This window comes from Acanthopagrus latus, chromosome 22 (assembly GCF_904848185.1).
Source record: "Acanthopagrus latus isolate v.2019 chromosome 22, fAcaLat1.1, whole genome shotgun sequence".
In the NCBI taxonomy this organism is placed as follows: Eukaryota; Metazoa; Chordata; class Actinopteri; order Spariformes; family Sparidae; genus Acanthopagrus; species Acanthopagrus latus.
Genome location: NC_051060.1, coordinates 9,913,730 through 9,930,078, shown reverse-complemented (window position 1 = coordinate 9,930,078; position 16,349 = coordinate 9,913,730). Strand labels below are relative to the sequence as shown.

The following is a 16,349-nucleotide window of genomic DNA, read 5'->3' as shown; positions in this document are numbered from 1 at the left end:
AAAGCACTGCCGGTTGGCTGGTCATATTTGGACTTCATCCTTTTTGAAACATTTTAGAAGTACTGGGTCAGAACAGGCAGGTCCGGAGAGTTCATCCCGTGATGTGACCAGGAGAGTTTACTGTATAACAAAAGGGTTTTACTGCCACCTAGCGTTGTATTTGGGGGCTTGCGATGACAGAAGTTCCTCCCCTGAAGCTCTCTGAGAGGGTAGTGCCGAGGCCTGACTTGCAAAAACTCATGATAATTTGGGATCGGATGCTGACTGGGTTCCTCCCACCCGTCCTCAGTCTGAATCCACGAACATTTCTATCATCTCATCACCACCAGCCATACAGCCTGTTGTCTGTGTTGGAGGAGATGAATGCTGCTTGTGAGGGCACTTCAGCTAAAACCTGTGACACACCAAAGTGTTCTTCTTATTTGTGTGTCCAGTAAACTTTTGTACTGGCAACAAAACTGGGTGTATATGCACAGTTTCTTGACTTTTTAAATCTTATTTACCTTTAGTTTTTAGTGTCAGGGTATACGTTATCCGATGGTGCTTTACACGTGTTGATGTTGTTGGGAATAATGAGTTACTCGGTGTGTTTTCTTGCATGCGGTGTTACTGACTATTTTGCGCAGGTGGCATAGTGTTGTGCATTTATTCTGAGATCTAAGGTAGAGGAGTCTGAGTGAATGGGAGAGCCTGCGATCTAACAAATATCACAAGTTTACGGTGAAAACATCTGCCGGTGAACCGCAAAATGGCAAATCACAACTCTGCAGAGAGGAGAGTGATGCTGACACAGAACTCAGGAATCTGTGTGTGTGTGTGTGTGTGTGTGTGTGTGTGTGTGTGTGTGTGTGTGTGTGTGTGTGTGTGTGCATGATTTACTGGAACACCCATCCCCTGAGATGACACATTCCTCACTGTCTTTTTTAAACATTCAGTGATCACAGTTTTGTTTATAGATGCTTCAAGAGGCAAAAACTGTAATTTACTGTTTTTACTACTATACTTTTTAACAATAATGAGGTAAGAATACAAACTCGGAAATAACTTTCTTCATAAATTCTATAATTGATTAAACAAGCTGTTCTCAGAGGAAAATGAGGTACAAACAAAGTCACACAGTATGAAACTGTGCTGTACTTCATGGTCTGTTTGTTTATTCAGTCATGAAAACAAAAGGAGTCTGTTGAGGCATAAATAATGAGTCAGTGAAGATCTTTCTCTTCTGATTAACATGTGTGTCCATGTCTTAACCCTTTTGTGCTGCTCCTCCTTTTGCTGTTTTAAATTCCCAGAAGCCTCCTCAAACTAACGGAAAGTTACAGTAAATGTTAGCACAGGTTGGGTTTCAATCAAAACAGTCTGACCTCAGTTCTGACCTCAGGTCTGACCTCAGGTCTGACCTCAGGGACTTCTGAGGTGTTTGAACACAACTCTGCATCACATCACCCATCCGTGAAAAACATCTATCTCCAGAATTAAGAAGAAGAAAAACAGACTCTTTTTTTCTAATTTTCTTTAAAAAAAAAAAAAGAGAAGAAAGTCATTCATTACGTAATGTCTCCTTTAACAATTTTTTTCAGGAACTTTCTCACCAAACAATCTGTCTTGTAGAAGCAGGAAAAGCACACAATAGTATTAAAGAAGGTTGCACTGTATTCATGTGCTCCAGTGGTTTAATGCATGGCTAGCTGTCTCACAAACATATCACATCATCTCTTAAAAACTTGAGAGGGACTTTTACTGACACATATAGTACGTATGACATCACAGGGGACTAAGGGGAAACAATTTAGGTTTTTTGAGAGGAAATCTAAAGTCTATACTTGACTTGTAATATTTACAATATTAATGAGGTGATAACACAAACTCAGACATTTTTTTGTTTGTTTCCATAACTGAATCGACAAGCTGTTCTCAGAGGAAAATAAGGTCCCCGGAACAGTTTGAAGCTAGAGAGGTGACAGAGTCTGCCACATATTAAAAAAAAAAAAAAATCTGATTAAAAACAATTTATTAAAAAGATGTGCATATAAAAATGATGACGTAACAGGTGTATCAAGCTGAAATGAATTCAAAGTTGGTCGCAGCTGCAACGGCTGGACTTTAAAAAGCATCATATAGTTCATCATCTTAGGACACGCACACAAACAAATGCAGACTGTGGCACTGAAAAGGTAAACTGAGCTATTATTACTTTAAAAAAAATAAAAATAAAAATACTACCAGTGTAGGACACGTGTTATTACCTGTTCTCTGGGTGCTGCTCATATTTGTTTTTTGCAGAGGTCTTTACCATAAACATGTTTTGTGAATAATGTTTTTTGGTGAAGTCGCGAGTGTTGAGTCACGCTCGGGATGAATCAGATGTTTGTCTTTCCGCTCAGCAGCTCTGAAAGCTGCTGCCAATAAATTACTGAACTTCTGGAAAAGTCCTCACACAAGCGTCAAGTGAGGAAGAGTGAGGGACAGGAAGATGCAGCCGGATTTCAAAATAAAAGCGCGGCGTTTTCCTTGGCGTTTTTTGTTGTTGCATAAAGCAAATTAAAAACAAAACAAACAAAAAAAAAACATATACAACAGCTAATGTTATAGAATTAGGGGAGTGAAAATGATATGTTTCCTAATGACAGAGAACAAACCTAAGGCCAATACAGTATTTTATAGAAATGAAATTGTAGCAGAATAAGATAAAATATGTAACAAGAGTAAAATGTATTTATTTTTTTGTGCTGTTTTTGCAAAAATGTGTCATCAGGGCAGGTCATGCATTTTACAAAGAATTAAATAACACACTGGCACTGTCTTTGAGGTCTGCACACTTACCTTCCAAGGAACAGTCAGCAGATATTCTTTGACTCTTAATGCTCCGTGATATATAGCAAGAGACAAATAGATTAAGTAACTGTTATACCCAAGAAGTCTTCTGTCACAGGTCTCTTGTCCTTGTAGAGAAGTGAACACATAAAAGATGAATCAGCAAATGAAAAGGTAACAGTCAAACGTGAGGTGAAAGATAATGACACAGTCTGGTACTACAGACATCACCCTGCCATCTGTGGTCATGAAATCCTTCTGGAGACTGGTGGTGCTGACTGACCAGCAGGACGTCACACACCTCCTGCTGGACCTCTACAACATCAGGTCACAAGTTAAGTTAGTATAGAGCCCCATGCCAATACTACAGTAAGGAGTACACAATTCTATATCAGCTGATACACACACTTTTTTTGTACTGATCCCTCAAATGTAGATGTCAAACACTTGTAGTGAAGCTATGTAACAGAGGCAGAATATTTGACAGCTTAACAATAAACTTTATTGAATCAAACAACACTGCTGCATTGAAACATTTAACTTCAGTGGGAATTTAATAATTATAAATTATCCCAGCTCAGTTGATACCGATCTATCCGTGATAAACTAATATCAACCGATGTCAGTTGGGCCTTGCTTTTGTGGGAAGAAAACTGCTGATAGGCTAATCTTGTTAGCTTTCAACAGAGCTAGACCAACTTTTTCCCCTCTACCCTCTAAAAGCAAAGCTAACTTTAGGCTAACCTGCTCCTAGCTAACATGGCTAGCACCATATCTTACAGATTAGCATAGAAGCTGTTGTCCAAAATGTGCAACTGTTTGACAGCTTTACGAGCTTTTAATGCCATTTTAAGACTGTATATATACTACACATGAGAAAACAGGCGATGTTGTCCCATATTGATGTCATGTTTCCGTTGAAAAAACGTTAAGGATTTATTTTGAAGGCCGCGACAGGAAGTTATTCCCTGTTTGGCCGTGGCTCGACAGTAGCGGCGGCGGGCGGCGTGCTTGCTCAGTGAATCACATGCCTGCAGCGTCCCCGTTATCCTCCGTTATAAATACGAGCAGCAGAGAGACTGGAGCAGCTTCAGACGGTCTGGAGTCTCAGGAAACGCACACAGGTGAGTCAGAGGGCTTTTATTTATTTTTCGATCTGAGAGTCTGCAGCTCGGAGATGCTCAGAGGACAGTGGTCCATCTGGGAAAAACAGTGTTAGTATGACAAATTTAAAAAAGAGTGCAACACATTGGGTGTGTTTTCTAGGTTTAGCAAAAGAAATGCCAGATGAACATTTGTAACTTAAATTCGGCTGCAAAATATGTCTTGATTTTTGTGTTTAGATTTTATTTTTGGTCCCTTCAGATGTTTTTTCTCCATGCAGACTGAGTAGGTGTCTGCGGTTTGCACTGCTTACTCATGGGTGTGACCTCCATCTTTGGATCAAAACAACTGGATTAAGGGTAGATGATGTCACCCTGTGCTTGGTGCACTTTTATGCACCTCAGGCTGTAAACTCAACGGTACTGCACAAATAGAGTTAGAAACGTGCAATTTGGTGATACAAGGGAAGTAAATGTATGCAAATGACTGACCCTGATTTCTACATAACCATATGACAAGTGAATCCTTTGGGTGCAGAAATCCCCAAACACTTGGAATGAGGCTTAAATGAGGCCACATGCGCCAGTGTCCCATTTGTTGTAGCCCAGATGATCCAGATTAGTTCATTGTTCTTCTTATTCTGGCACTGGGGAAGCCGTTTGTGCAGTCCTGAGCTTCTCGCAGACGGGGAATTGATCAACTTGCAGTCATCAGCTGATGTGCAAATGTTGGTAAAGATAGAGTTTAGACATGGCAGCTCATAGACGTATTATAGGATAAGACTTTACTGATCCCAGCAGGGAAATTCATATGTTACAGCAGCACCGATACAGATACAAACAGATACATTTTAGTTATAAAGTCCTATACAGGCAGATATCACAGTGGATTAGACAGTATCATTAAATTGTGCAAATACTCCAAAGACTGTATAGTGCAGCCCCAGCAGTAATGATGCACAGTCACGGTCACCCTGATGCCAAGGAGACGTCCTCTAATTGCGTCTTTTTTTTTTCAACAAACCTTCCAAAACCCAAAGATATTCAATTTATTGTCATAAAATGCTAAGAAATCAGGCAAGTGTTCACATTTACAAACAGAATGGAGTCTGAAACCAGTGAAGTTTGGGCTTCTTTTGTTTGAGAATGACTGAAATGATAAGTTACCATTTAATTTTCTCCTGATTAATTCAGCAGTTAACTGGCAAATTGTTTCAGCCTCATGTCAAACTATAAATCATTACATATAATATACTTTATGAGTAGTATGTGCAATAGACATGTGATTCAAGTCATTTGCAAGTCCCAAGTCGTGTTTTTTCATTCTTTCTCGGGAAAAAAAATACTGCAAAAATGAGTGTCTAAAGAGAAGTCAAGTCAACAGTCTTTACAGCAACATTACATAGCATTTTGTATTTCTTTGCGATTTGGCGCCCCCTACCATTTCCAAGTTTCTGTAACATTTTTTCGGATGTAATGTAAAGTTATATGCTAATTAAAAACAAAATTTGGGACATCATGAAAATGTTATTTTTTGAAAACATGTTTCTTGTGTCCACTGAGAAGAGTGACGTCGCGTCAAGCTAACATTACCTGAACCAAAGACAGTAACACCGGGCTGGAACATGCTGTCAGCTAACCCGCTCAAACTGGACTAAAAACTAGCAGGTTCACTACTTTGCCAACACAGCCAAATATGAAGTCCGGTGACACAAAACATATAACTTAGCAAGCCCGCTAATAAATCAAACGGCGAAAAAGTCCAGCTTTGCATCATGCAGTCTTTTATTTAGCAAAGCCGCCTCCAGCGACTAAAAGCTGGTCTGAGTCTCTTATTTCTTCCATCTTGCTCAGTTACCATCTCTCCTTCTCTCTCTCTCTCTCTCTTTCCATCAAAGTTCTCTCCGGTCTCTTCACCTCCGTCATAATGTACAACAAAGCTGTTAAGCACAATTCCGGAGCAGAGTCAACCTGGCCGGCAGAGCTAGCTTACGGCTATGCTACGCAGCAGTTACAGGATGCTTTCAGGAAACTCTGTAAATTGCAGAATAGGTGAGGCAGAGCAGCTGAAGGACATTAGAGAGAAAAACCAGAGAACATTTCCTCCATAAAAATATGATCCAGTGTCAACAAAATCACTGATAGCTGGAGCTGTGTGTGACGTAATGTCTCGAGTGCCTGAAACAAAGACACTTATTCGACTTATTACCAGTCGCTGTGACATTACAGTTATTTATAAGCTGTTATTTTTAGATCAAAATAAAAGTGGCTTCAACTTTGAAGTCTAAGTCGAGTCTCAAGTCATTTATTGAAGTTGAACACAGCATCTGATGCAGATATGATTTCCCGGTGAAACACGTCGTTATTTCCCCTCCGTCAGACTGAAACTGAACTTTCTGGAAGGCTTTGCAGGCAACATCTGGACTGGTGGACGGCTGGTCGGCTTGCATTCTTTCTGTTGTGCAACCAGGATCCCCGCTGCTGCTGTTTGGCAAATAGTCTCACAAAATGAGTTCCTGTTTGTCTCCTGTCCTTTTTTTATTTGTTTTACTCTCTCTCTTTCTCTGTTTAACTCTCTCTGGCTCTGTGTTTTGCTCATTCTTTCCCCCGTCTGCACGTCAGGACTTACGCATTTTGTTTTGTTCTCGTGGAAAAAAAAAAATAAAAAATGGATGCGGTCAGTCCCTGTTTACAAACCTCACAGTGACTGGTGTGCTGTAATTAAGCGAGCGAAGGGCTTTATTGTCAGATGAATAGTGAGCTCATTGTGTAGGCGTCCGCAGTTCGCTGCTCTGCTCATATTAAACTCATAAACACGTGAGCTCGTATGGAGAGGCGAGAAAGTAGGACATTTTTTTTTTTTTTTGCCCAGGTGCGTGTCCAGGCCTGCTGGGCTTTGGAACAGTTGGGGACATTTTGTTCAGTTTTTCGCTGAAGCAGACAGATTTAGAGAGGTTAAACCACCAGTATATTCAACTTAATGTGATGAAAACGGACACCAGACTGCATTGTGCTGAGTAAAAGTTGCCTTACCTCAAAGGTGAGAAACGTTTCCAAAGATACGAACCATGTCTGGATTCCCTTTTTTTTTTTTTTCGTAAAATGTGTTCGAAACATGAAGAAAAAAGTGGAAACATTGTTGTAATAAGAAATGAGTCCTAAAGTTGAGAATTATTCATGTTGACTGGGCAGTTTTCTAAAACAAATATGATGCAAAACCAACCTGCCGCGCATACTCTTCTTGTTACCATAGGAACAGGAGATGGTGGGCAAGCAGAGGATGAACAAGTGCTTTTTAAATCTGAAAAAAACAAGTTACATAAGATTTATTTTGTTTTTCACAACGTGCTTGAGACACTCAGATCTGACAGCAAACACAGCTAAAAACTCTTTTATGGAATGTGGGTCAGCCTCACTCTCTGCTAACCATTTAGCCTTAAATAAACTTCAACTATGACTGACTAACGTTCACTAGTGAGTAGTTTCTCAGGTTGCACATCGTCGATTACTTCCCCACAGGAAGAGACACGAAGACTACGGTCAGGTTTCATTTTATTATCTCTGTGACGCGACTGGACCGCTTATATATTTGCTTTTAATTCCATCAACAAGGTCGCAAAATGTGACAGTGGAAATACCAAGGTGAACGTTTATTAAGGAACTTGGTCAGAATGAACAGTGAAGCGCAGAAAGTCCTGCTGTGCATTTGATCAACTTAAATAATTAATACAAAGAAAAGAGGAGAGCTGCCAGTGTACGCCGACTGCCTAGCATCAAACGACAGACAACATTTAACATTAGCTAGTGAATCAGCTAAAGAGCTACATCCTGTTTTGGAGTTGGTGGAGACCAAAAACAGAGCCAAAAGAGAGTAATTATTGCGGCAGGTGGCAAAAAACACAACTTTAAATCAAAGATAACTAACAAGTGGTCTGTATCAGTTTAATCTTGCAATGTCAGCGAAACTTTAAAGGGAGAAACCTTATTCACAGAGCACTTATCATAGGCAAAAATGAGTACAATAAAAAAAAACACTGAGATAAAAAAAAAGGCAACTAAAAGACAAAATAAACAGCGTGTCAGATTAGATCAGGACATGCTTTCCAGTAAAAGTTTGTGTTTAGAAGAGACGCTGACTCAGACGTCTTACATCTTCAGGGGCACGTCGTTCCAGAGCTTGAGATCAATGGCGACAAAGGCGCTGTCGTCTTTAGTTTACCAAAGACCTTCACAGTCCTGCACAGAGCGCTGACTTTAACCCCATTCCATGACTTTGGGCGTGAATTGGAGCACACTCTGCAAGCCAGGCCTCATAAACCAACAACATCGCCTGACCTCACTTATGCTCTTGAGGCTGAATGGGAACAAATCCCTGCGGCCAGGTACCAAAATGTGTACCAAGAATGGAGGCTTTGTTTTGCCCGTCAGAATGATGTTTATAGTTTGCTTTTCAACGACAGGTAGTTTGGGAGGAAAGGGGAGAGTTATGTCTGGCTGCCAGAGATGATCAAACAGAGAGGGGAAGCTGCAGGGTCCGTGTGTGTGATGACACTCTCCCTCTGTCTTTATCACAGTGTGAAGAAAGAGCGTCAGGAGCCACAGTCGCGCTCTGTTGCAGCTGTCATTGAGCGAGCACACGGCACTGAAAAAAATGTGTTAACAGAGAAAGGGCCCGCTGTTCTCTTTATGTAATACTTCTGACAGGCCGAGCTGGTCAGAGTCAGAGGAGGAACTGATCTGAGGCCAGTCCTGCGACCTTGCTGACGGTCAGTGAACGTAAGGGGAGACGAGGGAACCGATCCATCAGCAGCCGACGGTGTGCATTATGTATCAGTATTGATCAGTGCGGTCATTTTTAAGGGTGTAAAACTGCTGAGCAAGCATGATGATTCTCTTTTTTTTTTTAACTGCGTAGGTCTCTGGTTTCTTTGCAGCGCATGTCGCCCTCTAGTGGACGCAAGGAGACGGTACAACAACAATACAGCACAGTCAGGAGGGCCTCTCACCTCTGATGTTTTCTGTCCCCCCAAGGTTTTTTGTCTCATCATTGCCTGCTGGCCCCGTGAGAGTCAGAGAGGATGTTGATGATGATGATGATGATGAAGAAGAAGAAGGCATCCAAGATCCTGGCGGTGGTGGCTCTTCTGGTGGCCGCGGTCAACGGTGTCGTGCTTCCAACAAAGGAAGACCTGTACCGTGAGTTTCACTGCACCCGCATCAGACATTCAAAGGGTCAAAAAACGATATAATGTTTTTAATTTTTTTGCTGTTCTTTTATTTCAAGACTACAGTTATTTTCATTATTTATAAAACTGCTGATCATATTCATGCACAATCAGTTTATCATTTAGTTTATGAAATTAAAAGAGACGTCCTTAAGTTGCTGCTTTTGTCCGGCCAACAGTCTGAAAGCCCAGAACTCTTTTGTTACCCTCATGAACGTTACATTGAGTGAGCTAACTAAAGCAAACTTTTAAGTGAAACTATCAGTCATGTTGGCAATTATCTTTCTTTCAGTAGACTAATGGATCAATCAATTAGTTGTTGCAGCCCTATTTTATTTTGTTTTCCAGTAAGAAACTGTACAGCGTGAAGTCTTTGGATTGGATCCAGAGTAACCAGGACACTGTTTCTTCAAAAACAAAAGCTTCTGTTAGAACTTTTTAAAAAGAACTCATTAAAAACCAACTCACTTTCTTCTTGGAAATTACTTAAGCTGTTGCAAAACGAAAAAAAGAAAAATACCATTCATGTTTAGTGGTGTCACAGTGTACCAGTGTTTACAACAACCGTGAAATATTATTTCATATTGGTCAGAAATACAGGCGTCCACACTTGCAGTGAATATGTGCCATGTCTGTTTTTACAGAGATCTCCCAGCAGGGAGAGAAATATCTGGATCGACAGATTGAAAATGCCGTTAACGGAGTGAAGGAGATGAAGACCGTGATGCAGAAATCCTCAGAGGACCACCAGAAGCTGCTGGATGCCCTGCAGAAGACCAAAGAGCAGAAAGAGGTGCCTGATTGTACTGTTTGTCAGATATCAGCACAATCTCCCTCAGTTATCAACTTTTTTCTTATTTTTCATCCTTTCCTGAATTCCTCAAACATGATGCAAAAATGTTTTGTTTTTTTTAAAGATTATTGTTGTTGAATCAGCTCTACCAGCAGTATTTATTTTCTCTGTGACATACAACAATAACAAAATCAAAAAAGATTAATAAGAAAATCTTCCAATGAATAAAAATAAAGTGTATTCAATGATCTCAAAATGATTAATAACCAGCATTTGGTCGTTAAGGTAAACAGTACTAACCATGCCTCAGTTCTCAGGATCCCCACCAAAATAAAAGCGGACCTCTTTGTCTCGCTGCAGGAGGCGATGCGTGCGGCTCAGGAGATGGAGACCAAGCTGGAGCAGGAGGAGGAGGTCTGTAACGAGACGATGAAGGCCCTGTGGGAGGAGTGTAAGCCCTGTCTGAAGAACACCTGCGTTAAATACTACTCTCGAACCTGCAGCAGCGGATCTGGACTGGTGGGACGTCAGGTCAGAACATCACGTGTACACTTTACAGCTTAAGGTTTTTGCGGACAAAACATATAAAAATCTACAAGTCGGATGCTTAAAAAAACAATAGCTGAGTCATCGCTTACAGATTTTTTCATGAAAGACATTAAATTCTCAAATGTGAGTATCTGCTGTTTTTATCCTAATGATTTTTAAGTATTTAAATTATTTGGGTTAGGGCTACATTTACAGTACACCTCAACAACCTACAGTAAAATCCTGCTATCTTCCTATACTCACATACTTTTACTTTTCCAGTGCAGGATCTTTACTTGTAAAACAGTATTTTTAGTGTGGTATTAGTACTTCTACTTCAGTAAATGACCTGAGCACTTCCTCCACCACTGATTATGAGTGTTATTGTTCATTCAAATTTAGGCTTTTCATGAAATGGATGCAGAATATATCATTTACAATAATTTCAGTTGTAAAATGTCAAATTTAATGATACAGGAAGTCACAAATATTCCGGCAATGTTGTTCCAGAAAGGATCAATATCAGCCCTCAAATGACAGTCAAATATTTTATGACAGCTACTCCTCCCTTTTTCAGATGTTTGATTTGAAATCAAAAGTTCTCCTTTGTCACCCGCAGCTGGAGGACGTGCTGAACAGAACGTCTCCGTTCTCCATCTGGATCAACGGGGAGAAGATCGACGTCCTGGAGCAGGAGGGACAGCGACAGAGCAAAGAGTTCAGGAACCTGGAGGAAAAATACACCGAGATGGCCGACGGTGTGGACAGCATATTCACAGACAGCATGAAGGTACTGTAGACCATGGATGTGAAGTGATCGCTGTGTTGTCTTGATGATTACGCCTACTTTTACAATAAGTTACAAAAGATGCCCGACAGTAGCGATGACAAGCCTGGGCCCGACAGCACACTCCCTCCCCTCTGTCACTACAACAGCTTTGTCTCTGTGCTCCTGGTGTCCCTCAGGTGGCGGATCAGGTGCACTACAACCCTCCAGTCTTCTATCTTCCTAATTTCCTGGGGCCGTACGCTCGCCGCACCCGAAGCATTCGCTCTCTGTTCCGCGATCCTCTCCACAGCTTCCAGAACTTATTCTCCCCGATGTCGGGCATGAGCAGGAACTTCTTCAGCTCCATGGGCTCCATGATGGACATGGACTCAGACACACCTCCTAATGAGGGTACGTTTGATCACATGATTGATTTGAGGTTTTTAGTTTATCACAGCCTATTTCTGCTACTGCACAGAATGTGGTGTGCTGTACTGCTACATCTTTCCCTCCACAGTAAGTGACATTTGGACAGAGAAATGCAGAACAAAAAGGAAATGCTCAAGCTCAAATTTCTGACTTCCTGGATAGAAGAATTACCGTTCCTTACAGAGAGTTTGAAGGAAAGGGGGCATTTTGTAAAATCCGCAACATCAATTTTCCTGTCACTCAAGAAGGTTCTACCTCCATCAGTCCTCATCGAGAGGTTGACAACCTCAGGGCAGCGGTGTGCACAAACTCTTCAAGGGGCAAAAAAATGGAGGCATTTCCTGAGCTTTACAAGTGAATTTTATATACTGTAATATAAAAATGCTGTTGCAGTTTACTTATTCTGTTATTTTCATTCTCTAAAAAGTCACCAGAGTGCAGGAAACAAAGGGTGCCAAAGTGTGACTGTCTGTTTGTGTGTGGTCGCAGACGGCAGCGTGAATGAGGATGTGGTCATCACCAAACCTTTTGGCAACGGCAGGATGACCTGCAGAGAGATCCGCCGCAACTCAGCCGGTTGCCTCAGGTTCCGCGAAGAGTGCCAGAAGTGCAAAGAGATCCAGCACATTGGTGAGATGAAGTGTTTGAATTTGTATTTTATGTTGAGATGAATGGTATGAGTCATAAATACATGTATAATAGTGAAAATGAGGGGGATGATAAATTGTGCTTTACTGAGGCACTGATGAATAAATACATCATGTAAGATGTCATAAAACAACAATTAATAATAATAACTGCTCAAAATATCGAGTGAGGTCTGGCTGTGTCCTGTCACTCAGCTGGAAACCAGCAGGAGCTGGACGGTGACGATCCAGAAATGTTTTAATTAGAGCAACACAATTATGATTCATATGAATGTTGGAAACAGGAAGAGGCTCAAATGAAGGCCAGCAGAGGCAGAGAGTGTGTTATTTAATTACCTCTCCCTTTGTGTTGATGTTTTTTGTTCCTCTGGCATGAACGGGAAACGCATCACATTGATTTCACATTCAGAGGATCACTTCAGCTTCAGCCTGTTTCTATAAACAACCACAGCCTGAAATCTATCTTTAGATTTCAGATAATATTCTGCAGCTGCAACACTTTGTGTCTGCTCTCTGTGCGTCCTCATCTAAAAACGGAGAAGGTTGTATTTTTCAGTGACATTGCAAAATGCTGCCGGAAACCCTTTATACTTACAGGCCCATTAATACAGTTCTACACCAACACAAACTCACAGGACACCTGCCACATAAAACTTGATATATATAGCACCTTTAAAACCGGTTTATAAAGCAATTCGAAAAACAAGCAAAACTCGGGAAGAAAATATTACAGAATAAACTCTCAGCAGCGAGCGCCAACCACAAGGAAGCTGAGTCGAAGGTCATCCTCGGCAGTGATGTCACCTGAACTAAAATGAACGCTATTAGCTGGAATACGAATTCTGACCTTATTTATATAATTATTATATAAAGCAACCAACACCAGATCCAGGCAGTGTAGCCCAGGTTTCAGGAGTAACTTTGATTTTACAGCACAGCAAGTCCTAGCTGACGCTATCACAGGGGATTCTTCTAGCCTTACCCGAGCTCCGTGACGATGCTGCTTATCTGTCGTCCTTTTCAGACTGCTCCGGGAAGAGACCCCTGGAGGGCCCTCTGAAGGAGGAGCTGGAGGAGGCCTTGGCCATGGCCGAGCGCTTCACGCAGATGTACAACAACCTCCTGTCGAGGTTCGAGGAGCAGATGCTCAACACCTCCTCCCTCCTGGACATGCTCAACAGCCAGTTCGGCTGGGTGTCGTCTCTGGCCAACAACACCAAAGACAACATCTTCCAGGTCCAGACGGTACGTAGATCTTATTCACTGTAGCGTTGCGTCTTTCTTTTAGGGGAGTCTGTATCAAAAGAAATCCAAAAAACATCAAATTTGGGCATGTTAGCAAGTTAGCATGCTAACCACCTAGACCCAGCCCTATTCTGAGCTAACTAACGGCAGCTACAGTTAGCCACAGTTCTTACAAGTTGCACCTTCAAAGCGACCTTCAACCTTACTTTTAAGTTTAAAGGTTGTATCTATCCACTACATGCAGATATGTTTCAGCTTTTTTTTCTAAACTGTGCAGGTGATCTGCAAGGACACTGAGGAGAAGCCGGCTGGGGAGGAGAAGCAGCCCGAAGAGACCGCCGTGTCCGTGCAGCTCTTTGACTCTCCGCCAATGAACGTCAGCGTGCCGAGCGACATCCCCTGGACCGACCCCAAGTTCTCCGAGGTGGTGGCTCAGAAGGCTCTGGACCGCTACAAGGAAACCAGCGTGTGAGTGTCAGACAGAAGAGAAAATGGCCGACAATCAAAGAGTTTTGGGGTGCATCAGGGGTGCATCAGCTTTTTTAATTCACTTTCTTGTCGAGAGTTAGATGAAATGAATGAATATGAAGCTACAGCCAGCAACTGGTTAGCGTAGCTTAGCACAGAAACTGGAAACATGGGGGGAAAAGCTAGCTACTGTCATCAAAGCTAACAAAATCTACTCACTAGCATTCTGAAGTCAGTCCTCAACTGAAGTGTGGCTGAATACTTCTCTGACACGAAAGATTAAGGATTCTTGGGCGGTTGCCTGGCAACTGCTCCCTGTCAACTTGTTGTATGCTAAGCTAAGCTAACCAGCTGCTAGCTGTAGCTTCATATTTACCACATACAGGCGTGAAAAAGTCAATTAACTCAACTACATTTGTGCAACTGAAATAGTTACTAATGTTTTTTGTATATACATTTTGTCCAGGACTCTGAAAGCAGGATTTTTACATGTATTAGAGTAGTTGCTCTAAGCGTAATTTAAATTGGTTGAGGACTGTGAAAACTGAGGTTTTGGTGATTGCTGAACAAATAAATACATTTTAAAATGTGTTATGACATGAAAATTAACTAATTAACATGATACTGAAGAATAATTAACATGCTCTGTTCTTCTTGTCTTTGTTTTTCCAGCATGGTGAAATAAAAGTCTCCGTTGGCTTCTCACCCCCACCCTGCACTGTTAGCTGACCAGAGAATGTTCTGGATTCATCAAAACTCACCTGAAAAATCTCCTGAAGCCAAACAACTGATTCTGATGCAAATCTGAAAAGAGTCCCGCTTTTGCAAAAGACACAGTTTTAACCTCAGAGATTTATATCGTTCCACTAGAGCTCTTTGTCCTGCTGTAAGAGAAGATATTCAGTAGCTGTAGAGAACAGGCTTGTGTCATGTCTCATGTCTATAGTACCTCCAACATAAGGTCTTATACATTATGTGAGCTGCACTTCTCATGCTTGAGTCCAAACTGACGTGACTCTGAAAATGATTTTTTTTTTCTTCTCTGCATTCAGGCTTTTTTAACACACAAAGATTAAACCAGTACTTCTTCCAGGAAGATTCAGTATAACGCAGATTTGTAAACCTCTATTTGTAGGCTCTTTCGGTGACTTCGATGACCTGGGTGACCCTTCTACAGATCTCTGATCGATTTCATCTGAGTTGGTTGAAGTGGTTGATTTGCTGGAGTTGAACTCACTGAAGCGGTGGAAGTGAAATACTGTAGCAGTTGGTTACGTTGAGGATTTCTTTGGGCCCCCTCTGTACAGCAGCCTGTCATTGAAGCAATACATAGAGATGTAATAAAGCCTGCTTGAATCCACCGAGTGTCCTCTGTCATTTATGTTGACAAATTATCTGAATTCATGCTGCAAAATGGAGGACAAGGACAAGGACATTGTTTACCAAAAGCCACATTCATTCCAAACGCTTTAGGTATAGAACCCTTAGAACCTGTATGTACATGTGCTTAAAGTCAAGATCTGCTCCGCATTTCCACCACAGACAGGAATCTAAGGAATAAAACATTTTTTTTAAGGCACAAAATCTTTGATAAACAGATTTTACTCGAGATTTAATAAGGTGTGAAGTGGATAGTTGGGGCTGTATGAGGCAACAATCCCATGCCAGTGTGTCACCTGCAGTAGATGACCGTCAGCTCTCCTGTGTGGAAACGTGGAAGACCTACAGGTGAGGGAATAACACATTGCTCTGCTTCTCCACACAGGAGGAGAGCCGATTCTCATCTACTTCAGGAACTTTAAAGTCTGTTTTGGTTTGATAGATATAGCGACACACTATCAGGAAAGCAAAGGAGGCAAATGTTTGGGGAGCAGCAAAGACGTTTGAACGAAAAGGGCCCAGATCAGTGCTGTTGTTTTTTCGCAGTGTAACAATGATGTAGTTAGGCTACTAAATTAGATTTAATTGTCCTGGTTTTAGTGTTATCTGTTTTAAAAATTCTACAGATGCGAACATTGGAAAGTAAACATTGGTTGATTATTAAGCCCCCAAAACAGACTCTTGGATCAACACTGATTACACATTACAGCCTTTTCTGAGTTTCCATTGTAAGAAGTTATGGATGGTACTGATAGAGATGTACAGATGTGATAGAGGCTGGATTTCATTCACTTTTTAGACCAATCTGCATACAATTTCTTCACACTTTTAAATGAATTAAATTAAATTTTAGGGAGGAACTATTAAGACCTTTTTTAATGCTTAAGAAAACTAAATAAACAAACTCACTTTGTTTTCATGGCTGAATAAATTGAGTATACAAAGTGA

General features: G+C 41.3%; 1 protein-coding gene and 2 long non-coding RNA genes across 4 annotated transcripts; 1 reads left to right on the top strand and 2 right to left on the bottom strand.

Annotated features, from left to right (window-relative positions):
• Positions 1–3,782: 3,782 nt before the first annotated feature.
• clu (clusterin) lies at positions 3,783–15,381 on the top strand. The gene is made up of 10 exons (XM_037087112.1): positions 3,783–3,938; positions 8,949–9,113; positions 9,787–9,935; positions 10,296–10,466; positions 11,083–11,253; positions 11,430–11,643; positions 12,151–12,291; positions 13,333–13,553; positions 13,831–14,021; positions 14,694–15,381. The coding sequence occupies exons 2-10, from the start codon at positions 8,996–8,998 to the stop codon at positions 14,704–14,706; spliced, it is 1,389 nt and encodes a 462-aa protein (XP_036943007.1). The 5' UTR covers positions 3,783–3,938; positions 8,949–8,995; the 3' UTR covers positions 14,707–15,381.
• Positions 6,207–8,942, bottom strand: LOC119012899. 2 transcript variants are annotated; one of them, XR_005072629.1, is made up of 2 exons: positions 6,951–8,942; positions 6,207–6,848 (listed from the first exon to the last, which is right to left on the bottom strand). It is a non-coding gene; the product is annotated as an uncharacterized LOC119012899 (long non-coding RNA). The 2 variants fall into 2 exon arrangements; XR_005072628.1 differs by having other exon boundaries at positions 6,207–6,401.
• LOC119012900 lies at positions 12,471–13,428 on the bottom strand. Its single transcript, XR_005072630.1, has 2 exons — positions 13,291–13,428; positions 12,471–12,835 (listed from the first exon to the last, which is right to left on the bottom strand). It is a non-coding gene; the product is annotated as an uncharacterized LOC119012900 (long non-coding RNA).
• Positions 15,382–16,349: the final 968 nt, after the last annotated feature.

Bases quoted from the DNA above. Each gene is read 5' to 3' on its own strand.
- clu (XM_037087112.1), top strand. From the start codon at position 8,996: ATGTTGATGATGATGATGATGATGAAGAAGAAGAAGGCATCCAAGATC. The intron at 9,936-10,295 runs GTGCCTGATTGT...GTCTCGCTGCAG, and splicing joins AGACCAAAGAGCAGAAAGAG to GAGGCGATGCGTGCGGCTCA. The intron at 11,254-11,429 runs GTACTGTAGACC...GGTGTCCCTCAG, and splicing joins TATTCACAGACAGCATGAAG to GTGGCGGATCAGGTGCACTA.